Here is a 26,676-nt window from a genome sequence, read left to right on the forward strand (position 1 = left end):
ACCATAAAGAAATCAAACTCTCCACATGTACTAAAACAAGATATATTGAAATAAGCCAAATACTTAGTTGTCAAGATTTAGAATAATGCACTCTTTCAAAAATATTGTTCCTTTTTTGAGACCATATTTTCTGCAAAAGAAAGAATGAAAATAGTAACATAGTTGCTCACTCTTTTTTCTCTTCTTGGGCTTTTATGTATTTTGTTTTGGTTGTAGTACATTGCCATCCAGCCATCCATTGCCTATACCCAGGTAGAGTCACAGGGCTGGTGCTTATGTGTGGGCAAGAGGCGGGGTAAACCCTGGACATATCACTAGTCAGGTACAGGACAACCCAACTACACACCTGACAAACAACCAAGTATATATTCACACATAAGGACAATTTTAGGGATCTGTGTAACCTATAGCACTACAATGAGATTGCAGTTTGTTCTGAGTTTATGTCTGCCATCCTATAGCTCAAAAATCATTCTCTCACCAGCAGTAACTCAGCTCTGCAGAGGCCTGCCTTCTCCTTCTTCTTTCATTTTTTATGGTGGTTGGCAAACAACTTTAGGTGCATTACCGCCACCTTCCAGATTGGAGTATAGAACAGATGCTTTTACTACTACAATTTCCCCATACTACAATTTCCTGTTCTTCTTAGAAAATTAAAAATACTGCTAAAAATAGTGGAGGACTTAAAGTATCTCGGGATCTTGTTCACGAATAGGGGAAGAAGGGAGAGGGAGATCAACAGGTGGATTGGCGCAGCGTCTGCCATCAAGCAGGCGCTGTACCAGTCCGTCGTGGTGAAGAGAGAGCTGAAAAGCGAAGCTCTCGATTTACCGGTCGATCTACGTTCCCACCCTCATCTATGGTCATGAGCTTTGGGTCATGACTGAAAGAACGAGATCGCGGATACAAGCGGCCGAAATGGGTTTTCTCCGTATAGAGTGTCTGGGCTCTCCCTTAGAGATAGGGTGAGAAGCTCAGTCATCTGGGAGGGACTCAGAGTAGAGCCGCTGCTCCTTCACATCGAGAGGGGCCAGTTGAGGTGGCTCAGGCATCTGGTCAGGATGCCTCCTGGACGCCTCCCTGGAGAGGTGTTCCGGGCACGTCCCACCGGGAGGAGGCCCCGGGGAAGACCCAGGACACGCTGGAGGGTCTATGTCTCTCGGCTGGCCTGGGAACGCCTTGGGAATCCGAGAGCCGAGAGCCACTGGAACAAGTGGCTGGGGAGAGGGAAGTCTGGGCCTCCCTTCTGAAACTGCGACCCCCGCGACCCGACCCCGGATAAGCGGAAGAAGATGGATGGATGGATGGATGAATGGATGGATAAAAAATACATCCAAAGATAATCTCTAAAACAATTCCCTTACATCTAATTTACTTTTACTATTATCTAAATTTCTAATTAACACCTCTCTTTCATGAACCTACTTATTACATTCTAAAAATATATGTTGTACTGTTTAAAATTTGTCACAATAATTACAGTAACCTGTATTATGTTTATTAATTATTTTAAGCGTACTATTTAATCCTGTATGTCCAAATCTTATTCTGAGCTTAATATTCTTGCATGTCCTGGCTTTAGGACTCGGAAATCAGATAGACAACATCTTCTCTGCAGAGGTCTGCTAACAAGCCATTCGTTTGATCCAGGTGTGTTAGATAAAGGATGCATCTAAAAGCTCTCCATGACCGGACTTGGGCACCCCTGATTTAGGTGGTTCTGACTGCAAACAAAGGTCCAAACTAATAGTTGCAAAGAACACCTCAAAAAGTGACTGGTGAGTAGTTTATGCATTGTATGAAAGGGTTTTTTCCAAACATGATTGTCTTCATAAGACAGTGAGGTAAGATGGTGAGACTGGTCTAGAATTTCTAGAACTGTTTCTTGGCTCCAGTAGCCTTGGTTACTTTGAGGATGTTTAACCTCATCGTCTGATGAGTTTGATGAATAAAGTTAGTAATCAGTCTTCTACACATGCAAGTATATACACAAAACAGGAAAAAAAATGAATTACATTTCAGTGTCCTTTGTTACTGATTCTTCCTGACTTACAATGATTAATTTATCCACTGAAACATTTTAAACGTTGGGTATTTAAAGAGCATTTAAGGAAAATAGCCTCTCTATTCTTTAACTATACCCCATGTCTTGATCTTTATTTCTCTTCCTATTTTATTCTCTTGCCCACCCTTTATTCATCCCCAGGGCTTGATATCACGCAATGGTTCCTTTATGTTCTCTGTTCCTCCTTCCTCTTCCTCACTTCTCCCTGACAATCTTTACCACCCCCCTGCCTCCCTCCAACATTTCTTCTGGCCTCTCTGTCTCCCTCTCCTCACAGTTGGACTCATGTGGGACTGATTGAGCTTAAGGATCCAGCCCTCATCAAAGGAAGAGTGTGGTCGAATGCGAGCAAGCCACTGAGGCTCCAAATCTCTCCCTGGTTAATCAGCCTCCTCTCTCCCTCTTTTTTCCTCCTCCCCTTCCTCATTCTCCAGCATCCATCGAGCAGCAAGCTCATACAACACAACCCCCTTCCTTCTCCTTTTTACTTATCTCCTTCCTTCATCCAGCTACACACATCCATAAGGCTTCATTCTTCACTCTTTTTCTGCTTGTTCAACTCATTCACTGCTAACCTTTCTTCACCATCTTCTGCCCACAACTCAGCTATTCAGTCGAAAATGGGTTTGCTTTGCTATCTTCTCCTTTTTTCCCTCATTCTCCAGTTTCTCCACCCGCCTTCAGCCACAGTTCCTCTCCAGGCTCAGTTCCAAACCAACACTGGAGTCTTTCTCAATGTCCGGCCCACTATTCCTCCTTTTATCACTTCTGCTTTTCCAAACCATTGGTCCCCTCATCAGACATATGTCTTCTCTTTGTTGCTCTGAATGCTAACAACTTACCTTGAGGAATGTTCACCAAACTAATGAACCTGTGCAGGTGCACTTAATTTGGGAAAGATCAAAAATTCAAAAGCTGTCATAGACAGACATCCATCTTCCAAACAGAAGGACTGAGTATCACTTAATCAAAAGAAACGGCACAAACTTTGTTTTAATTCATTTTGTCTAAATGTTTTTAATTAATATATATATATATATATATATATATATATATATATATATATATATATATATATTTTTGATGGACATAAAAAATTATAAATTTAAAAATTATGAACTAAAATTCCCTTGCTCAGGTGCCAGGATCAACAGAAGAGGAATTTGAAATTTTGCTATTGGCTTCCCAAAAGCTATCAATCATGACCCCTTTTGTTCCCTAGACTTTTGTACACGCATCTGCAAATAATGATTTTGTGTCATAATGTTATGTGATTACATCTGTCACTGGTGGCACTGAATTAACTTAATTTGTATCTGAGAAGGACCAAAAGATTTTCAATGAAATCTTGACATTTAAATCTTTTCAGTTAATACTAGGAACGAGTCCCTGACATTTTTTGAAGGGTACATTTTCCTGTGTATTTTAATGGCAAATAGTTCAATTTCTAAATGTACAACTTCTAATCATTTGTCAGCAAAACACTTGTTAATTGAATGTCAGTATTTTTGGACACAAGGCTCCAAAAAATCCAACAAAGTGCTTAAAAAAGCTGTTTGACAGTTTAAAGTATAATTAAAACATAACAATACTGATATATTTTAACTATGGCATACAATACTGCAATACAAGCAATGACTGTTTTCATTTAAGATTTGATAAAGCATCTTGACAGACTTGGGTTATAATCTGGAGTTTCTTGCTAACCAGCATGGCTGTCTGCCTGGAATGATGCATTCTGATCAATCCTAACCAGAAACTGTGTCATCTTCTTCATGCCTGGCTGTGGTTAATTTATTGTTTTAGGAAAAAAGCTTTGACTCACACTGCTGGTTCTGGGTACCAAGTCACACACTGCAGACCAGATTGAGTTTTTGGGGGCAAATATATTGGGCAGGAAAATTAATCTATTTTTTTTTTTTTTAAACAAGAAGAGCATAACAAAAAATGTTTTAAAAAGTGTATTTAACAGAATGCTTTACTTAGATGTAAATCTAACTATGCCTTTCTTGTGTAAATGCTAGACTTTACAAGAATAGGTCAACAAGTCTTAAGCAGTTTTAATCTTTCCCAGACACACTGTGTATAGACATTGCTAAATTGCAATGTAAAGTCAAAACATGATGCTAAAAACTCAATTCAGTCATCTGCTTGTATTTACCCTGTGCTGCTTGCCATTTTTCTTACATAAATACTACACCCTAGTCATTGCCCATGTATCATCACCTTCGCACTCTGCCTCACACCATCTCTGGCCCATCTCCAGTCTTTGTTGTGTGTGGTTGTCTGGATGAGGCAGAGGGTGGTGGTGGTGGTGCAGTAGAGGGGGGCGACCAGCACTCAGACCACTGCATATGTTTTCAATTCCCCCTTACAGACCTCGCCTCTCCTCGTTTGGCCTCCTCTTGCCCTCACATTTATCTTCTCTTCTTCTCTCTCTATCCTTCTTTCTCTTTATGTCCACCAAATTGTCCATTAGACTTTCTGCTTGTCTGCCTGCCGGACTGCCTGTCTGTGGCATGGCAGACAATAAAACTATCTCAAAGGGAGCCAAAAATGCCATGGGGGGACCAGTATTGACTTTTCATTCTACACATTGGCCAACTAAGTCTACTTCAGGCAGAATTGTGCAGTTTGTTGACATAATGAAACTACATGAATCTACTGAATGCCTTACTGCATGAATGCACCATCAACTCTATAAAGAAAACATCCCAACTGTTGGAAAGATGTCACACTGTGTGCCATGATTAAGAAATGCAGTAGTTTATGGGAGATGCAATGTGATTTTAGGCCAGGTCATTCCACAGAACAGGAGCGTGCAATTTCTTGGAAACATTCAAAGGTTCAATGTGTAAAGGCAGCATTGCTGGGACTGGGTTCACATCACAGAGACAATTATAAACTTAACCATAGCATTGTTCAGGACAAAATACTTTTGTTTCATTTTCGACGGGGCAAAACTCTTATAATTGGAAATTGTTGTTTATGAGTCCAGTACAGATCAACCGGCACACTTTGATATGTAGATAAATAATTTACCTTTCCTGTGTGAGCAATTTGATGTTGGTTGTATGTGGACTGTAGTTCTAAAACACAGACAGTTGTAATGCTCCTTTAAAACTACAGACTTCATTCTTGGTCCTTGCCTTTAAACAGATCCCTTCAGTGTGACACAATGTTAAAGATTTCCGCAAAAAAGAAGGCCCAAACTTTTTTACATAGTGATTTAAAAGATAACATTCATTGGAAATGCTCATTCACAGTAGTAATTATTATTATTTTTTTTACATAAAGCAAGGTTGGTTTGGATAGCTTTTTCCCTTTAATAAAGGACATCTTAATTCGGAAACTTCATTTTGTACTTGGTTTGCTTAATTGTTTGAAACATTTAAATGTGACAAAAAAATTTAAACAAACCATTTTAGCTTTTTAGCACTATACACATGTGACGACCATTTTAAATAAATGAGTCTAATAAAGTATTTAGTTTTACCCATCAGTAAACCCCATGTCTTGGTTTTCAGTGTTTTCTTATTCATATTTTTGAAAGAGAGGTTTGAAAAAAACAATGAGTCTCCTGTTTTAAGAAAAATGACAGATCAGCTTCACACATCTCCAGTTCAAAACAGCAACCAAAGCAAAGCCGAGACGATGTGGTCAATTGCCTGGCTAAACATTGCAGTTGCTTTCTGTAATACAGAAAGAAAACCTAGAAAACCAAGTGCTCTCTAAGGGAAGGTCATTAAAGTCCCTCCAGCAGTAAATTCACTTTTTAAATAAAAAAAAAAAAAAAGGCAACGATCCTTCCTTGTGTGAACCAATTTTTCTTTTAAGCAGTGAGCCATGATGGTCATAAAATCGCTGACAGAAATGATGAAAAAAATGTAGATTATACATAGTACATGTGTTTGACTTATGCTTGATTTAAAATGATTTATTGCTGGTAGGTGGATGTATTTATGTATGCCATGTATCTATAGGTGAGGGAAATAAACCAAGGAAGCACTTGAGTCATGCTCTGAAACTGTGGTCAACATGAGACATGGTGAAATGATGGAAACGTGGGGAAAGAGACAAACATCGGGAGACAGAAACTATGACTCAGTTTGCCAACGAAAATAATCCAAGAGCAGGAGAAACAAAATGAATGAACAAAAGGTGAGAATATATGTATAAAGAATGGGAGCCAGTGCCACACACAGTCACAGGATTCAGTCTACAATCATGATGAGGTCCCTGCGATGACAGGAGAGTACTAACTGTACTACAAAGTAATTAGAGACGGTCTGCACCGAGTCACAGTTTAGTCTGCAGTGGCCTTGAAAGAGACAGAGTGGGAGTGAGGGCAAGAAAGGAAGGTGAGAGGGCAAATATGAAGAATATATTCCATCCTGAAAGAAAAAAATTCTGATTTGATCATGATTTTATATATATATAGCTTCAAAAATAGCAGCATCAATTACCATTACTGTAAGTGTCCCTTAAGAACTGAACTAATTTGAGCAATAAGATTTTTTATTTTAATCATATTTATCTATTTTTTTTTAGCTTATTATATTTTCACTCTCAAAATGTATTTTTTTTTGTGTCCGAGAAAATAATTTATTTAAACACCATTTACTGTTTTAAAAAAATGGAGCAATTTCTTTCACACAAATTTTATGATTTTTTTTTCAGGTGGTTTGAAAGGAAATCACCATTTAGCAAAAGGTACATAGAAGTCCAAAGTAAATGAGTAGCGGTGTTTCTTCACATCTAGGTGGATGTGGTTTGTCTTGTGCTTGATTGTGTTTTATAATTGCTGTTTTTGCATAGTTAGGCCAGGGGTCTGAAACTTGTGGCTTAAGAGCCTGTACTTTTTTGCCAAGTACTGATTGTGGCAAAATCAGACTTCTTTAAGGATAAAAGTAAAGAACTTACAGAAAGAGGATGAAATGGAGACCACAGTCACTGTAACAGAAGGAACCAACAAGGGACAATGAAAACCAGTGACCTTATACATTGAGATGAGAGTGGAAGACACTGAATTCAGGTGAGTTGGTCTGGGGATTAGGAACAGCTTCCAAGGAGATCAAATAGGCAGACTGAAGGGGAGATGAATGATTCACTCCAAAGAGCTTAACTAGACAAAAGAAACCACAAACCAAGGGGGAAAGACCAACACTGATCTAAGAGAAAGAAACCAAACAGCACAAAGAACAGAACATGAGTATAAACTAACAAACTAAAGGAATGAACTAACATGACAACATATTTCAAGCAATAATAAACACACAGAAATTAACTAAATTCAGGAAAATCTGTTGAACAATGATAAAGATATATGCATATGTATTGTATGTGAAAGTTGCTGTCTGGGGAATACTTCCAGCTGTTTTCACATCCTTATTCGTATCAAAAGGAAAAGCAGTGGATTGCCTAATATCCATCCATCCATCCATTTTCTGTACAGCCTTGTGCATAGAGGGGTCTGGAGGAGTGCTGGTGCCAATCTCCAGCGAACATTTCGGGTGAGAGGTGGGGTACATACTGGACAGGTCGATTGCCTAATATGTGGGATTGTTTTCTTATTTTCAAGAATCAAGTGACATACAAAATCTGATATTAACCTTTTTTTTTTTTGCATTATATTGGAAGTATCAAGTGGGCCTCCACTAAGTATATAATTTAGTATAACTGGTCCACTTTGATAAAGATGTTGAAGTTTTAGAAATACAATTGTGAAAAAATGAGGACCATCAACAGCCTGTGTGATTTTTAAAATTAACATAAATTTAAACACTACTAAGATATTAACTTATTACAAATAAAGAAAGAAGCTAAAGAAAAATCTATGAATTTTTCAAAGAGTAAGAAAATGTTTTTGTTTTTTTGAATAATAATTTAGGACAACCCATAAAATTATACATGGGTGTACCGCATCAGGTGCATATGATCATAACATCTTTACTCAAATTTGTTTAATTCTCAAACAATAACTTTGATGAGCTTAACTACTGAAGAACAAACAGCTGCCAAGAAGCCCAGATATTGCTAGCCAAGTCAGTTCACCATCTCCAATAACCTTCAGATATCTTCACTAGAGTTAAAGCATTTTCCTGCTACTCTTTATGAAAAACTGCAGGCCCCAATCAGAAGGAGATTTAGCTTTTATGGAAGACAAGCAGGATTAACTTTGGCCAGATGAAAGTTTGCCAGAGAGACTGTAGATAAAGACCAGGACTTCTAGACACCATTCAGATTCTAGAACAAAGGATGAGATGATGTAGACGAAATTCAATAATGTGAGAACATCAATTTAAATTTGCTTTTTAACTGAAGCAGAATTATAACCTTTCAACATGACACTAAACCAAAATATATCTGTAAATTCATGAAGGCCTGCATAAAAACTGTTCATCCATCCAACTTCTTCCAAGGTGACTGGCCTCTATCTCCAGCAGTCATTGGTACATTCTGGACAGATCACCAGTCTTTACAGGACAACATAGAGAGACACAAGAGAAACAACCATGCACACACAAATTAGAGAGACCAATTAACATAATAGCCATGTTTTTAGACTGTGGCAGCAGGTAACCAGCAAGAAACCACACACAAAGAAACTCCATGTCAAAAAGACCCTGACCAGAATTTGAACCCAGCTCCTTGTTGCTATACCAACTTCCACCATGTAGCTCTAAAACCAAGAAATTATCGTGGAATGGCACAGTCTGAACCCAGACCTTCATTAAATTCCTGCAAGGTGACTTGAAGTGGGTTGTAGGAACCCCCTAAAGCATCGCCCTGCTGAGAGTGAGGATTGGAGCAGACTTTCCTTAAACCAGTGTCAGAATGAGGTAGATGACTAAGGGAAGCATCTCACTGAATTTCAGCCAAAGGTCATATCAAAAATGATGCATTTGATGAGATAGGATAAAATAGATTTCATCATATGGTCATTCAGATATTCACAGATAAAACCCTCCAATGGTCTATAAAGAGCTCAGTGTCTCTAAGTGCTCTGTTTCTGTTTGACACATATTTGCTGTTTTCAGCAAAGGAATCAAATAAAGGTTACGGTGCATTTTACCAACACATAGCTCGAAATATCCTATTTCCATTCATTTTATTTCCAAACTAAATGGAAATAGGATAATCTTCTGTGGTGTTAATGGAACATCATGAAACACATCTGTGTTGTTCACAACCTCATGATCTTCAGCAATTAAGCAATAATTTCAGTGGTCTTAGTCTGTCAGACATCTAGGATCACTGAACTCTGCTGCCTCCAAGTGGACAAAAAGTCCAGCAAATAAACTCAAATCTATCCAAACATTTTCTTACACATTGTAGCTTATGACTTGTTTAATTATATTTATTAATTGATTTAATTTTGCTTTGTTTAAGAAAGGTCCAGCACGCCATATGAAGTTCAGTGAAGTTGGATATGTATCCAAGTACATAGAAGTCAGAAAATTTTTTTTTAATCTAAATTGTCATTAATATCTTTGTGGTCAAATGAATGTCAATTACAAATTGAGTAATGGTAAAAAAGGATGTGATAATTGGTTGATTGAAGAATAAAGGTTTCACGAGTGAAAAAAAAGTTTATTTGCAAAAGTAGAGAACATAACTTCTGAAGTTCTTCAGATTTTAGTATTTCCTTTTATGAGTCATTCACATAAATATTCTGTAGTGTAGAGTACAGATTAGCACAGCTTCCTGAGGTTCATTTTACTTCCCTGGAAGCGAAACACACTACATCATGTTCTAGCTGTCCAACTCGGTTAAAATTGTGATATATTAGAAGCCATAAGACCGAGGAAGTTTTCTCTGCATGAGTGCCATCCCTCAGTTTTGGTGTGCGCTCCTGCTGAAGTCTGCATATCCTGCCTGCCGCCTTGTTAACCCAGAATACCCTAATGACTTCCTCTGTAGCTGCCGAGACACGCTGTGAAGTCGTCCAGGTTTCCATGTAGCCCAAAGTGAGGAGAGGAAAATGGGAGGAAAGAAGGACGGTAGATAGGGTGCCCAGATGTCTCGTGAAAGAGTGTAATTACTCGCTAATGAATGTCATACAATACAGTGAGAACTTATAGTAAAAGCTTGTTAGTGTGTAACTATCTATAATTTTTCTTTACTTACGTTAAAGTAAGAAACACATCATTATTTTCGATGAGTGTTAAAATAACGGAAAAAAGAAAAATCACAAAACTGCTTTTGCAGATTGTACATAAATTACTGAGATTAACTTGGGCTTTATTAAAAGTTGGATATTTTAAATGGATTTTAATAAAATCAAGTTAATTTTGAATACTTTATGAACTATAAAACAGTCAATTTTGGTAGATATAAAAAAATCTTTATTTCACAAACAAACATTTCTGTGACTTTGCGTTACATTAAAAGGGCAAACAGATTTGACTTATGTAAATGAAAAGTATACTTTAAACCTGAAATGTAAAGCCTTGCCAGTTTGGCAACTGAATGTCTCCATCTTGTGGCTGATGGAGACATTCAGCTCATGTATTTTTGTTGGCCTAAGATGATGTTTTTCATCAGCCTTATACAATAATGCAGATAGTTTAGGATGAATTCAAAAAATCAGAGTTTATCAGGAAATAAAAGTGAAAGTTTGCTCAAATCTACAGGCAGCAAAGTATAACTGAGATTTATTACTTTCTCTTATAAACACAAATCAGAGGATATGTATTAATCAAGTTAGACTCTATTTCTGTTTTGAAGGAGCTACTTTAGAAAACCAAGCCTAGCACTTAATATTTTTACACAATCATATAAGGCAAAGACAGTTGCACTTAAATCGATTTACATATTTCAAATGCCTTGCATTTTTCTCTGTATAATACTTTATTTGCATATTTTTTCAAATTAGAGTATTATTACATATATTAATGTAAAGATGGAAACTTAAGTTTGCCAGTGTTCCAATTTCAAGCCTTCAGCTGTGGTTAAATACTTTAAGTTTTACATTTCAAATAGGTTATAGGGATTCATTTTACCTGGAAACATTTTAGTTGTATGTAGTTTAAATTCTGTTTCATCATACGCGTTGTGATTTAAAATGCTTGTTTGTAATTGTTGCTTTTTTAGATCATCTTCTTCAAAGTTGTCATTTTCCGCTCATTTACTTTCAGAGATTTACTGACGCAATCCGAAGCAATAAAAGGGGTTGTTTGTAGACATGGCCTCTGATTGTTTTATCAGATGCTTCAGTGGTAAAATGAAGTTTTAATAAGAAATCATTCATGTGTTTCATAGGAGTAATACATCAGATACACACAAAATGTCAGAAGCTTCTCATTGAGGTTACGATCCAAAAAGTTTCCTGGCTACATACCCAGAATGCTAACGTTGTGGCATGATGGTCCGTTGTGCAGAAAAAAACATTGTTGATCAATAGAATACCCCTGGATCTTAGGGCAAAGTTGCTTCGTTAGGAGCATTTATTTGTGGCAATATTTTGAGGAAAATTGTAATCGAAACTCATGAAAGGGCTAATGTTTTTTTTCTGTCCAGACTCCTTTTTCCTGTAACGCAAAGCATGAAATGGGTCTTGTTTGAGAAAATAACTTTTTCTCAGTCTTTTGCAGATCTGTTTTGATACTTCCAGTAGTATTTCAGTCTGTCTCTGAAGATTGTTATGGAGAGACATCGGCTCTTTTCAGTCCTTTTCAACACCAATGACTAGACCAGCACTGAAAAATCTCAGACTCACTTGTGTTCTGCTAGTCCCAAACAAGCTCTGTACTGGACAACCATTCCCTTAGCTAGAGCCTCTTTAGAGGTTGGCTTGCAGCTGAACTTTTCGATGAAATGGTTGATTTGGGTGCAGCCTTGCCAACAGTATCCTCATCCTTTTTTGTGAGGCCCGATGATGCAAAGAGATGACAATAATATGTATACTTAGAGGAAGCTGACAAAAAGATTTTAAGCACAATTCCCAATCAAAGTGAATGTTCTGCTTTTTTGGTTTCATTTCTGATTTCTGCTGCTCAACTCATTGAAAGGATTAAAGAACAGTGCAAAATATGTTTATTTAGTTAAATTTTTTGTTTTTTTACTTTTACAGTTAATGTATTTTCATATTATCACTTTTCATGCAACAACAGCAATTTGGAAATCTCCACCGAGATAAAAATGAAGCAGTAACCTTAAAGTTGATTTGTAAAACAACAGCAATAAAAAAGATTTCTGTCAGTTTGAAAACTTTTGGCCTTTAAAACACCACTTATAATACTGTGATACTTGTTTTTCATACATCGTTTACAGACATAAATTATGAATTATTTGAATCGCTACACGGATTTTTTACAGCCTTTATTAAACAAATATCTGACTTCATAATCACAGATTTGTTATGCTTTCCTTTGTCGCCCTCTCGTGGTTTTCCGTGTCTAGACAGCTTCCCTTTGTTGGCTCCCCCCTCCCTCCCCTCCTCCAGCCGTCCCCTCCATTCTCTAAACTGTGATTGGCTCAAAACGCCATCGTCCAACCGTGGTTCATTTTCTAATACATTTAAGCTCCACCTTCTTGTGACCAACCATTCCTTCTCTCCTTCAAACACACAAGTCCAAGCTGCAGCCCAGCCCCCTGCCCTGTGGTAGGAATGGACGGCGAGGCGGTATGATCTGAAATCATAATATGGAGTAGTCGACGTGTTGATGGAGGTGGTGCATGGAAAATGGGTGAATCAGGTTTGCATGTGTACTCCTGGACTTTCATTCATTCGGCGCCTTCTTCTTCCAGTTGGCGCTAATTGTGCAGATTATTCATTAACATTTTTTTTTTAATGGAACCCACAGCAGGATTGGTGTGAACTATGATCGGCGGTAAACTGGCAGAGGAACGAGGAGAGAGAGATCTGGATCAACGTAATCCATCTGGACTTCAGGAGGTGGGAAGAAGATGAGGACCACAATGGCTCCGAAGATGAAAACAGCATTATTCGTAATTGTGCACTGGGGTGAGTCCATCCGCGTCTGTGTTCTGTCTCCCAACCGCCTCACCATCTGTCACAGAAGAAGACGGCTTACTAAATAAATCCATTTTATTCTGATGTAATATACAGCAGATTGGGTTATTCTAATGTTCCAGTCTTATACGAATTATCAACTCACCGGTGAAAATTAGAATCACACCTATTATGCACTCAATCATGTTTATTACCTGTAAAGCAAGCTCCATGCTGACTGGATACTCCACTTCACCACAGGTGTTTCTTTTCCCACCCTCCATTTCATAAAGTCCTGAACGTTGGTATTTTATGCACAATGTTTGTTAGATTGATCATATGTATTATTGGCAAGCTTTTTGTTTTGACTTGGTGGTTTAAGCTCTAATTAGTTTGATGTGATTGCATTGTGTGGTTAATAGACCACAATGAAGCAAGACATTTTCATGGGTTGATAGTAATGTGGGAAATCATTTGATAGATAGATTTTGCAAAGGATAAAGCAGGTGAAGAATATCAAATAAATTCAATAATGCAGCAGCTTTGATGTTGAGGTGTGGCAGAGGTTTACAAAGTTGACAGAGGGATTGCTGACACTTTATTGATTTTCTCAGCTCCCCTCACTATCTTCTGCAGGGCTACAGCACACTCTGTCTTTCAGAGCTTGTTTTATGTCTTAAGCATGCAGTATCCTCAACTTGCTAACCAAATGCTCTTCAGTTCATCTCATATGTTCAGTACAGTGTCCAGAGATTGAACATTATAATGTTTACATTAAAGAAAAAAGGACTTGTAAAGCATGTATGAAGAAGTAGATAGTTTTGTTTGCTTGTACAGATTTGTTCAATAAATTAGAGTATTATTGAAAAGTCTATTTATTTTAGGAACTTTCTCTCTAAGTGAAACACATTGTATAGATTAATTACACACAGATGGATGTTTGCAAGCCTTAATTTATGTTAAGTATATATATCTCCACTTACAGTTAATGAAAATATGTTTTATTATGTTTTATTTCTAATTTTAAAAACAGAAATATGGGATGAATGAAAGCTGGAAATAACCCCCAAGTCAACTTTTTGGCTGATAAATGATCTAAGTAGGTTACTTGGGACTCTAGTTTTATGATTCTGACATCAACCCCTCTGTTCATCCCCACAATTGGCTGTGGCTTTGGTGGAATATCTCAGAATTGGTCATGGGCGTGGTTATGCTTTCACAGGGGGTTAATTACATTTTAAGTTACTGTCATGATGATGACAGGCTGTGTCCTCTTGGACCTATTCATTTTCATGTAAGCATTTGAGGGTGACAGTTAAGGGGTTAATACCTGCTTAAAGGTTGTTTACTTTCAAAAGGTACCTTTAATCTTACAAACGAGACACATATTTTTTAATTCATTGAATATAGCTGTATTTAGGGTTAAGCGGGATATCTGGGTGATTTGGACATGGGTATGTGTAAGATTCCCTCACCTTTTAGCTCCATAATAACAGGACAGGCTTCCTATGGAGCTTTTAGATCAATACGTGCAACAACCATCTCTGTGTTTGTTTTGGTTCAGAAAATACCCCCCAGGCCCTGATGCATGGGGTCTAATCCATACAGCATTGAGTATTGTGACGAGCTGTGGTGTCCCCCAGCTCTATCAGGCTGAGTCCAATGTTAATTAGGACTTGATCCGCTTAAGCCTCCCTCTAGTCTCCCATGTCATTATCTGTGTGGGTTTGTATGTGTGTCTGTCATGAGGCTCAGGCTTGTTTTGGAAAAGGGTCCAGTTGTTCCAGTACTGTATACACCTCCACATAAACAGTGGACAGAAACAACCACCTCACCTGTTTTTCTTGTTGTTAGGGTAGTTAAGAGTCTTATGGAGGGTTAGTCAGAGGTGAGTGGCGGATGTATCTGCAGTCTCTTACGACAGAATCTTGTTTGCTGTAGCTTTGAAAAGCCACAGGAGCAGTTCAGCTGCCTTAGCTTTTGCTTACTGGGCAAATTGATAACTGCATTGAGACTAATTTAATAACATAACCTGTGGGTGTTGTTGGGTATGTTTGCTTTGCAGTAGTTTAGTGTTTTTATGCTCCTTTGTTCAAGAGATGTGGTCAAATGAAGGGATTCAGATTTTTATGAACTTTAAATTTTGGGTGAAATGGTGTCACTTTTAGAGTTCTTCTAAGAATTCCTTTCTGTATCAAAAAAGTATTAAATTCTTTATTATTTCCAGGGTGATGATATGAACATTTGATTTCAAGACAAGCTGTCTGTTTAGCTTGTTTTATTCAACTATAACTTACCAAAGTTTGCATAAAACTTTCTTTCCTTCTCTATTTATCACAGTGTTCCAGTATGCTATGTGCCGGGACGTGACCCTTCCCAATGGACCACTTTTCCGTGTTGCCGGATTCCGTCTCTCCTTGCCATGTCAAGTGTCCGGATATGAAGGTTCACGTACGCAAGAATTTGAGTGGTTCCTCTATAGGAATGATGCTGGAGGAAAACAGATAGGAGTGGTGTCCACCAGGGACAAAGGTTTCCCGTATGCCCCATTCCAGGCCAGAGTGAGGAATGGGGAGGTGAGGATTGAGAGGGATTCGGGGGATAAGGTCCGACTGGTGGTCCAGAGGCTTCGAGCTGAAGACGAGGGGAAATATGAGTGTTATACACCCAGCACAGACAGCACCTACCAGGGAAATTACAGCGCGTTAGTTCCTGTCAAAGGTAAGACAAACTAATGCAAATTTCTCTGAATGTATTTTCAAAGTTGGTTGCCTTTTATAATCAAGGTAGTCTTTTGTAGAGAGTTTTATAAAGTATGTACTTGTGACTCCAACAGAAGATTTGATGTTAAAATGGGTTTACAAATAACAGTTTGATTAAAAATATAAACATTAATTTGCTGAAGTTGCAGAACCAAAATAATCTTGAACATAAGTACTATTTTCTATGTTATCCTGGAATGTTACTGATGATCTGGAAACAAAATGGCTATAGAGTCATAATCTAATAATCGTAATATTAAAAGTTGAATTACACTTTATTACCCAGCTAATCAACTGTGTTTTTCACTACTGGAAGATTTCAAGCATTGAGGCTCAGAAGATATTGCACACCTCAGGAACAATACACAGCATTGCATGTGAATTTCTTCACATTATTGTAAAAAATAAATGATCAGAGCTGGTTGTTAAATTTAAGGGGCAGTTTTTTTGTCATTGTTGTCATGATGTTGATGCCGAAGGCTGTGTCGGAAAGTGGAGGAGCGTCTTAAAAAGGCTAGAACCAATTCCAAAACGTTAATTTGAACCGTCAAATTTATTTTCAGTCATATTTGATATTTAAAGCATGTTTATAACAATTGTGCCACAAAATGGCAGTGTATATCTGGAAAATACATATTTATGCCCCGTTAAGTGAGAAAAAGCAAGACAACACAAGAAATCTGTTAGGTGATATGTTTTCAGCAAACTGCCTTAGCAGAGTCTTTTTATTTGGTGCTTTTTTTCTTCTATTTTGTTGCCCCACAGTGATTCCAGACTCACTCCAAATCAGCTATATTCGCTCCCTAACCAGCCAGCCTGTTCCTGAAGGATCTGAATTAACTCTGACGTGCTCATCCAGCATCCAGTCGGAGCAACTCACCCATCTGTCCATCATGTTCGGGAAGCGGGGTGGCGGCGAGCATTCAGACAGCGGCGCTGGTAGCGAGGTCAGCACAATTAGAGAGATCATCTCCATCGACAAGCTTCTAGGGGTTGTTCCAGGACGGTTCTACAAGAAACGCTACGATGACGGAGAGATCACGCTGGAGAAGAGGAACGGAGAGGGCGGACAGGGGTTGTACGTGATGAAGATGAAGGCGGTGCAGCCCGATGACGCTGGGTCGTATTTCTGTGAAGCCTCACAGTGGATTAGGGACCCTGATCGAACGTGGCAGAGGATTGCTCAAAGGACCCTGGATATTGGCAACTTGACCATTCAGCAACTAGGTAATTAAGGAAGCGAAACAGATTTTGTGTAGGCTTCCGGTGCCAAAAAACACAATTGACACAAAACACAACTGCTGCTGTGTTTTACTACTCAAAAACTACCTCAGAGCTTCAATTATGATGATTGAACTTTAGCATGCCTACTCAAACTGCAGGTTAGTAATTTTGTTGGGCAAACACTATTGGATTTGTAGTGAAAATCAAATAAGAATAAATCAAAATGCTCAGAGAAATTTTTATGAAAAGTAATGTTTTGAAGACAGGAATTAGCAAAAGACTTGCAATGCTCAATGAGTAAAGCATTAATGGAAGCAAGGCCTCAAATGCAAACAACATATTTCTCCTTTTTTTACAAACAGTCCTAGCAATATTCACCCAGGCTGTGGAAAAGTTTGTAAATAGCAATAAATTCTAACAGCAAAGCAGGCTTGTGTGTCACTGAGTACCCTGGGCTCTTTCCAGAGTATAGGTGCTCCACGTTTGTGTTGCAGAGGCCTTAATTAAATGCTTGGATGGCAAGTTAAATAATAGGATAAACATTTGTTTTCATTTTACTGCCAGTCTCTTAACAACTTGGATATGGAAAAGGTTGATGGAAGTCATGGGGCAAATTCTTTTCACGAAATCCCAACTTCAGGTGGGAACTGTTTAAATTAAAATAAATGAATGTATTGTAAATCATTAACTGTGCAAAAAAAAACTTACACAAATTCTTGCCTTAATACTAAAAATGACATTTGGTTAAAATAGTTAGGAATTAATTTATGGCAGATCTGTTGTTTTGGTGCCGCAGCAGTCAGATTTTCTGACTGATGGTCTAAATACGCTGGCCTCTTTTTGCTTATCCAGCTGGATTTAATAAATCAATAGCTGACTGCCTGTACGACTGGATAGATGCCTCTGGCCTTGCAGCTGATCTGAAGGATTATATAATCTTTTTTTCCCACCTTGGCCTCCTTCAACCTGCAGAGAGGATAACTTTCATTCTGTCAGACCAGCATGTCCATTAATTCTTTTAGATAAGCAGCACTGTATTGGGTAATCCCTCTTCAAACATATTTTTCTATCCTGCATTAACCTATTACATATACTAAAAGGTAAATATCTGCTGTCAGTACAGTTCCTCAGTTCAATAATTTGGTGTAAAGGTGTACTTGTTGATGCATCTAATTTAAAATTAATTATTTTAGACTTGATTGTGTTGCAGAAAGAGATAATCAGGGGTTTCGTTGCGTTATGCAAAGATTTGAAAACATTTTCTATAATAAAATTGAGGTCAAACTTTAGGCTTATCAGTGCATGCATTGTTTTCCTTTTTAAAAACACTCACTGCCAGTCTTTATGTGATTGTCCATTGTCTCTCTTGTTGGTTAGCTCATACAATGGCCTATTTTTGTTAGCTTAAGTAGTCTTTTCTTTTTTTATTCTAGAGGAATATTGTGCCATTGTTAAACAAGTCTTGCACACACAGTGGGTTAGCATTGATGTGTTGTTATTACACCAGTAAAGTTTATTTACATGCAAACCAAGGGAGGAAAGGTGGAGGATTCCTGAATACAAAACGACTATCACATGAGTTAAGCTGATTACAATGTTTTCCAAAAGTTATCATGTAACTTTTTACATTTTGTCACGTTACAATCACAAACCTGAATATGCTGTATTGAAAGGCCAACACAAAGAAGTAAATACTTGTCAAATGAAAAGATAAAGATAACGTGTTTTTACTGAAACTGAGATCTGAAAAGTGAAGAACATCTACATACCTTGCAGCCCCTCTGAATCAATACTATGTAGTAACAGGTTTTGCTGTGTTTGGGCTGTATGTCTACCAGCTTTGGAAACCACTGAAATTAGACCTTTTTTTGGCTTTCTTTGAACAATGTAAAAAACAAAATGAATAGACAGATTTGCAGATTCTCCCACCTGAGCTGTGCATATCTGCAGCTCCACCAGAGTTAGCCTCCTGTCAGCCTCGCTGGTTCTTTTTGCACAGCCATTTTCAGATAATAGATTGAGCAGTAGCCTTTGAAATGCTGAAAACTCAGGATTTTGTGTTAATTAGTTTTCATTAATCTTCATGATGCTACTTGTTTATTCATGTTCTCTAATAAATCTCAGAGGCCTGCACAAAAAAGCTGAATTTATACTGAGATTAATCTACAGTGTGGACTTTCTTTATTAACAAGATAGCTCCTGAAGGCATTTAGTTTCACTGGCTTTTTCTTAAGAAGTACTTGAGTAAAGAGGGTTGAATACCAACGCAGGGCACACTGTTGAGCACTTTACAGTCTGCTGAAGCAGTCTGCTTCTTGGAAACTGCTCTCTGCCGTATCTCACTTCCTGTAGAGATTTATTTAATCACAGTTAAGGGCCTGTTTGTGCCTTGGCACTCAGAAGAGTTTCGTTTTCATCAAATCTGTGTCTGCTTCTCTCAAGCGGAGTCTCTGGGTGTAGCGTCCTCACCCCGGGAGGAGGTGACCCTCCAGGTTGGGTCCCCTCTCATCCTGACCTGTGAGGTGCTGGGGTTGGCATCTGAGGTGAACTCGGGTCTGCTGGTGCAGTGGATGAAGAGAGGATCAGTCAGCAGTGATGCTGTTGGAGCCGGAGGAGTAGAGGTACTGCCATTTTCATTTTGCTCGCTTATTTAGAAATATGTTTTTTTAATTGTAGTTCATTGTATTTTCTATTATGTTGTAGAACTCAATGCATATATATTTTTACTATTATAATGTAAAATCCCAGAATAAATCATAATATTCTCATCAATAAGCTGAAATTACATTGCATTCTTTACTGACTGGTGGCTTGCTGTGCTTCCTGTTAAGGTTGAAGTGGCTCGGATGAGCCCAGACGGTACTGTAAGCTGGGGAGACGACCTCAGCAGAGCCAGCGGCGGCTCTCTGGAGAAAGTGTCCGAGGGGAAGTACTCTTTAAAACTCTTCTCAGCCCGGCCTGCCGACTCAGGCGTGTATCGCTGTGTGGTGAGTGTGTATGCTGGCAGGAGAAACCCCAGCCCGTCCACTCCTGCAACACTCACCCAGAGGTCAGAGGGTGTCACTGTCAACCTGAAGACCAAAGGTAAGCCTAAGATAAAATAAAATTCCTTTAAATAGAATTTAAACAATATTAAAGAAAATAAAATTCCTTTAATATTACCTGCCTGAAGATGGTTTTATGCTTCCCAGGCATATTTTGAAAGAATCGTTTGCCACATTATCTGTTGAAGGCAGTAGTGTCCAAAAACAGTCACCAAGGAGCACTGTTCTACATATTGTAGAGGTTTCCATGATTCAACACATCTGAATCAAAAGAGGGCATATTCTGCTCATTCAAGAGGGGAAATGGGAGTCTTTCAAAAAATTTTGTGAAACTAGAGGGTGATGGAGTAATGCTACGTATTGCAAATGACTGTTTGGAGGACAATAATTGTTTAATGATGTAGTCCAAGTGATATAAAAATGCATTTTACATGGTAATGTAATAATGTTTAGCCAGTTGGACTGAATCTAGTGGGAAAAGACTTAATGGGCACTAATGACATCGCCCAAAATGTTAATGTTTTTTTCACAGTTGAGAAAAAAAGAAAGAAGAACACAGACAACTGAAATAATAATCTCAAATCTAACCAATATTATCACCATCACAGGATCATCTGTTATGGAACAGTCCTAGCTGTGCTTTCAGAAACTCTAACAAAAAATGTTAATGCTCCAATCAAAAATGGATTGGAGCATTAACTCAATTATCTGGTTTATAACAACTTGTAGATGTCGATTTTGTTTATTTAAAGCTTCTGAATTAAACAAATCTGTAATATTAGTACATCATCAATAAAAAACCTGTTTCTAGTCTTTCTGTCGACAGCAGTCATTAATTATTTATATTAGAAGCAGAAAAGAGGTCGTGTGAGAGAGCAGCCAATATACAAGAGAGGTTTTCTGTTGATTATTGACCCAATTCTTATAAAATTCACATTTTAAACTCTTTAGCATCTGAATTGAGCAATTTCAGCCATTTATATTAAAGCATCACCCTCTTTGTGTATTTTTTTGTGTCTGTGATATTTAAAAGACTGTCAGCATTTTCCAAATGCAGCATGTCAAAAGACAGAACAAAGTTTGTTCTCCAAAAGATAAAACTAAACAAGTTTCCTGTACTTCATTCAGCCTTCCTGGTATTCGCTGAAACTCTCCTGCTCTCTCTGAACAAACTGCAGGCTAAATTAAGAGCTTTGAACTTAAGTATATTGCTTGATAGCTATTATGGGCTTGGAATAAATAAAATTCACTCAAATATCTCTTTTGATGCATTACATGGTGGAGCGTTTGATATTGTTGTCATTCTGAAGAAGCTCAAAAAGTTTAAACAGCCAAATATTTGTTTTGTAGACTTTTTTCTCATAATTTTGATCCATTTGTGTTATTTATTACTCAATGTTGTCGCTTTTTCCTCAGATGTTTTGGTCTCAGCTGTGGCTCGGCTCCTGCGTGGCCCCCTGCTGAAACGAGGAAGCACCATCACCATAATCTGTAACGCCACAGTGACAGCCACAGGTCCGGTGCAGGTTCAATTGCAATGGCTGCGGCGGCCGATTCCTGAACCAGTCATCACAAGGAACTCGGGTGGCGCGTCCTTAGACGCTGAACTTGTAGCACAACCCAGGCTCATCGCTACTCTGATGTACAATGGTGTAGCAAATATCTACGTCAACGACAGTGAGATCAGCATCGACAGGCTTTCTGCCGTCAGCTACAGGCTGAGGATTCACATGGCGACGGTGGAGAACCAGGGCATGTATGGATGTCATGCAGAAGTGTGGGGCCAGGATCCTCATGGAGGCTGGTACGACACGGGGGCCAAAGCAGAGTCGAATGAAGTGACTGTTTATCTGTACGCCAGAGGTAAGAGCCTTGTTGTATTAAGGCCATTTTCTCAGTTATTTGCTAATATCTGGTCATTGTTTGCTCCAGCCTTGACAAGTGAACTTCTGAGCAGTGGCACAAAGATTTGTGGGGTTTAGCACAGTAATTAGATCTATTTTCAATTTTTAGAAGAATCAACTAGTGATTCTAACTAGGAGCAAAGCCAGTCACATTTAATGACCTGCAATGACCTGCCACATTAGCTGAACATTCTGTGTCAATTCATTCTGCCCTTGTACTTCTCTTCACCTTTCATATCAAGTTGCTGAGTCTTTAGTCTGTGCCTAAGAAAAATATAGATAAATACTGTTATTTGCTGTGTGCACTAAAGGAGAAATGTCCAGCCACCAGCTTGTGATCTCACTCTCAAACACCCTTCAGATCAATGATCCAGAGTGCATCAGCATTTCCACCTCAATGTGGCTTAAAATAGAAAAATGAAAGTTCTTCAGTGGCCTAATCAAGTTGTGGACCCAAATCTGACTGCGATGCTGTGGAGTCACCCTAAACGGGCCACTCATGTTTGAAAATCCTACAGTATGGCCGCATAAAAACAATTTTTCAAAGAAGAATTCCTCCATACAGATGTAAAGTACAAAAAGCAATCTTTTTGAAAAATATAATAGCAGTTGTTGCTCCTAAGGAAGGCAAAATTAGAGTTTAGGTTTAGGAGGCATTTACCTTATCATGTAGAGCCAGTTTGATTTGGATAGCCTTTTAATTATTTTAGTAAATGGAATTACGTTTTGAGAATCACATTTGCACCTGGTTATCTGTGTAATACAAAAATTAGTTTGGGATCTTAAATATTTAAGTAGGTTGAAAAAGCAAAACCAAAATATTTGCACAAAGCTCCAGAAGGAAGTGCCTTACAGTGCAGCACCACAAACTATCAGTAAGCTCATATTCCTTAAGCTCTGAAACTTTGAGACATTCATGTTACCAAATTATACATATATCCAATGAAAAAAAAGAGCTAAAGCATTTTGATGTCTTACATGGGAGCTTTCTCTCCATTTTTTCCTTTGCACCTCCAGCTGCTGACCTCCTGCTCATCCCTCTGGTGGTCGGAGTCTCATTGGCCTTGTTTGTCGGCATCTTCATCATCGCAACCGTAACCTGCTGCTTCATGAAGCGGCTAGCAAGACAAAGAGCTCCAAAATAGGCTTCCGTGCTGCTGCCAGCTCTTTGGCTTTTTCTACCTGAAGAGGTACTGCAGAGATTACTGTGGCAGGAAAATTTCACCCTGCTCCAAAATGACCTCAAGGCTAAATTAAGGAGTTTGGCATATTTTAATATGGATTTTCTGTGTTTGGACTTGAGTTACTGCCAAAATGTTTTTTGTTTTTTTTTCGTTTGTTTGTTTTTTACTCTCTCAATGTCACGTCTTGCACCCATAAGAGGTTTGAACCATGGATTTCTCTGCTTCACTGTTCAAGTGGAATTGGTAGCTGTTTTCATGTGATGCTAAACCATATTTTTCATAATCTTCTTTAAGTTGTGATTAAACAAAATTAGGTTTTGTAAAGATTATTGAAGATGTTTGAAGGTGGAATCGGTACAGGTTTCACTGAAGTGAACTTGTCTGTAAAAAATTGTCAAGGGTTCCAGAACAGCGCCACTCAACTCATCAGATTATTTTTATATGATGCTGGATATGTAGGTCTTTATATGTTTACTATTGGTGCAGAGTTCATGTGGATTATTATCATTATTTTTTCTGCTTGCTCCTTGTTTTAAACTGTTTTTGTTTTGAATGCAAACCCCCACAATGTGTAAATGTATGTGGATGGCTTGAGGGCCTCACTGACAGTCACATGAATGCTGAGCCTCCACTTTCTTAAAATGAGCAGACAGTCCGCCGTCTAGAGCCCAGAGCAGCTCTGCAAGTAAACAAAGCGTCAGTCTGTCTGTGAGTTAACAAGGAGGCATATGGCTGGGAACTTTCTCGTGGAAACCAGTCAAGCAGCAGTTGATGCTTCATTCTGTTGAGAACTTTCAAAGCAGGTTTATGTTTTAAACATTTGACTGAGATTAAAGAAGGTACCATCTGCAAATCTGGAAATCTGGAAATCTGTTTAAACTTTGCTGAATCTGCCTGCTATATGTACTTAATGTAGGATGGTGCTGCAGCACCTTGTTTCTATGTAAAGTACCTCTGATTAGCATGCTTCCTCAGTCTGCTCCTTTAAAGCACTTGGACAAAAATGACTCTGGGACCAAAGCCCTTTGGTATTGTTTACGCTGTAAAGCAAGTTCTTTGCTTTTTTTTTTTTTGCTTGTGGGGTTAATGCTTCTGAGTTGCAGAATAACAACTGTGTTTTGTTCTTTTTTTCTTTTAAATCCTGTGTTTGTTGTTTAATGGAAGCTGCCGTTTTCCAGCCATATGATCTGATAGTTTGGTTAAGTATCTCTATCATTCTTGTCCTCATGTGGTCCAGAGCTCTTTAGAAAGCTTTTTATGACTATGGCTTCCACTGCTAGCCCACAAAAATGTGTTGGACAGATTCATTGCGTCTGTACACTTAATCTATCCTCCTCTTCCTGTTCAAAGTCACTCCTAAAGAAAGTGTGGTCATGTAAAATTATGTGCATGGACTTTGAGTCTCTTTCTCTCTGCAGGAGACTGTCTGCCGTTAGTCGTGCTTCCAAAAGCCCTGATTATAAATGTTCAAAGACAGTTTGGAGTAAAGTCACAGCTATACTTGCTTCCTGAGCCACTTTGTGCCAGACCCAAAGCTGATCTGTACCCCAACATGCATGCTGTCAATGCCCTTTCACACCAACGCGGATACATGCAAACGCAGCAGCAGAGGCAGGACAGAGCTGTCTGGATGTGTTTTCAGATGGCAGTAAGCGAGTATCTGCGTATTCATCTCTAATCCCCGTAAATGGCTGCAGCGAATCCCGTCGCCCTTCCCCCACGCTGCGTGTGGCTCACATTTGATTTGTTTCCAGTCGCTGATCTCTGTGAATAATGGACTCTGTGAAGAGTTTTTGCACAGTGTTGAAAAATATAAGCACTACTGTATAAAATGTGCATTTGTGTAAAATGTTCTCAAAAAAATTTTTTGTTAAGAGTTGTTTACTGATGGTATGCTCCACTATTCCTGAATGCATCATACTGCCATTCACTTCTGTTTCTTATGGTGCTTTGGCAAACCTGCCAGCCGTTTAAACACCAATAAAACCATCTGAATTTTCATCGAGATTTGTCATGTAAATTTTCTGCCACTTTGTATTCAGAAAGCTTGATAATGTTCATATTAGATGAAACTGAAGAGATCATAATCATTTCGGAACATTCTGGAGCCAGGACAACAATCCAGTCTGTTGGATGAGGCACTTTTGGTTTGCTTTGCAACATTTTCCATTGTTAAGTATGTAAAACCAGAACATTTCTTGTGGTTGCTGTAATTTCCATTTTATAAAAACCAAATCAGGCTTAACTCAAGATCCTACAAGCTTTTATAAAGTAACTGTCTGAAAGAAAAACAAAACGAAAACTGTATGGTCTTTTAATTCTGGATTACTGGATTTTAATAATGAAGAAAAGCATTCTAGTATTTTGAATCACTGTCACCACCTGGAAAAATAAGTAACTTAACCCCAATAATGCCAGTATTTTACAATCTACAAATTTGTACTTTTCCGTCATCCCATATTTAGCTATTTTTTTTCTTTATATATCGGTGTTCACCAGTAAATTAGGATATCAAAAAAGTTGATTAATTTCAGAAATTCAATTAAAGACTGAAACATACATACTGTATTTTATAGTGTTGTTACAGACAGAGTAACACATCTTCGTTATATTTGTTTATTTTGATGATTATGTCTTAGAGCTGTTAAGAAGCCCATTATTCAGTTTCTGAGGAAATTGTTATTGCATAGGATTATAAAACTAAAAATTGAGTACAGAAATGTAATGCTAAATCTGCTGATAGGACTGTTGTCTTGCCAACAGTCACTGACTCACTCCATTAGGAAGGTAAGCCAAGAAAGAATATTTATAAAGACGCAAGCTTTTTCCATATTGAGATATCCAACACATTGAAAGTTGAGCGGAAGAGAAACATGTTTTACTAAAAGGTCACAAGCAACATAGATAACTGCACTTTTTAGATTGCGATCCAGGAGGAGGCCCCGGGGAAGACTGAGGACATGCTGGAGGGACTGTGTTTCTCGGTTGGCCTGGGAACGCCTTGGGATTCCTCCGGAGGAGCTGGAACAAGTGGCTGGGGAGAGGGAAGTCTGGGCCTCCCTTCTGAAGCTGCTACCCCCACGACCCGACCCCGGATAAATGTGTCTGTGTGTGTCAATCAAGAGTAGTGACAGTGTAACCAACTAGTTAACATTACTGTAATATCACTTTAACTTTTGGAATGAATCACTAAAACATTTTAAAGATGTTCTAATAATTTTCTGAGACGCACCTGTAGGTGAAGGTGTTTATTTTAAAGAAAAATACATCAAAATTAGAAGACAGGATACAAGTATTGTTCCAAAGCTCAGTTATTTTAGATTTAGTAAATATACTAAAAAGATAGAAAGCAAGAGAGAGAGTTCAGAGAGTACAGTTAAAGTTTCAAATGTCTTCTGTCAATATAATTGACAAGTGTTGCTCGGTTTGTCTATGTTATTATCTGTCCCTATGAAACAGACTTAATAAATAAATCTGAACATGTTAAGTTCTCTCATATGTCTCCTTTGCTCTGCCCCCATGTGGTCAAACGCTCC

The 26,676-nt window shown here is 38.3% G+C and overlaps 1 protein-coding gene across 2 annotated transcripts; it reads left to right on the plus strand.

The window, feature by feature from the left end:
• Positions 1-1,696: 1,696 nt before the first annotated feature.
• Positions 1,697-25,143, plus strand: igsf8 (immunoglobulin superfamily, member 8). 2 transcript variants are annotated; one of them, XM_044122464.1, is made up of 9 exons: positions 1,697-1,778; positions 12,641-12,765; positions 12,874-13,034; positions 15,363-15,743; positions 16,550-17,011; positions 19,451-19,629; positions 19,840-20,092; positions 21,469-21,915; positions 22,974-25,143. In XM_044122464.1, the coding sequence occupies exons 3-9, from the start codon at positions 12,977-12,979 to the stop codon at positions 23,099-23,101; spliced, it is 1,908 nt and encodes a 635-aa protein (XP_043978399.1). In that variant the 5' UTR covers positions 1,697-1,778; positions 12,641-12,765; positions 12,874-12,976; the 3' UTR covers positions 23,102-25,143. The 2 variants fall into 2 exon arrangements, with proteins under 2 accessions (XP_043978399.1, XP_043978398.1); XM_044122463.1 differs by lacking the exon at positions 1,697-1,778 and having other exon boundaries at positions 12,628-12,756.
• The last annotated feature ends 1,533 nt before the right edge of the window (positions 25,144-26,676 follow it).

This window comes from Gambusia affinis, linkage group LG07, assembly GCF_019740435.1.
Source record: "Gambusia affinis linkage group LG07, SWU_Gaff_1.0, whole genome shotgun sequence".
Taxonomy (NCBI): Eukaryota; Metazoa; Chordata; class Actinopteri; order Cyprinodontiformes; family Poeciliidae; genus Gambusia; species Gambusia affinis.

What these genes read in the sequence shown, in the direction of transcription:
- igsf8 (XM_044122464.1), top strand. Translation starts at nt 12,977, where the DNA reads ATGAGGACCACAATGGCTCCGAAGATGAAAACAGCATTATTCGTAATT. An exon ending in CGCGTTAGTTCCTGTCAAAG is followed by an intron (nt 15,744 to 16,549) that starts GTAAGACAAACT and finishes GTTGCCCCACAG; the next exon opens with TGATTCCAGACTCACTCCAA. An exon ending in TGTCAACCTGAAGACCAAAG is followed by an intron (nt 20,093 to 21,468) that starts GTAAGCCTAAGA and finishes CTTTTTCCTCAG; the next exon opens with ATGTTTTGGTCTCAGCTGTG.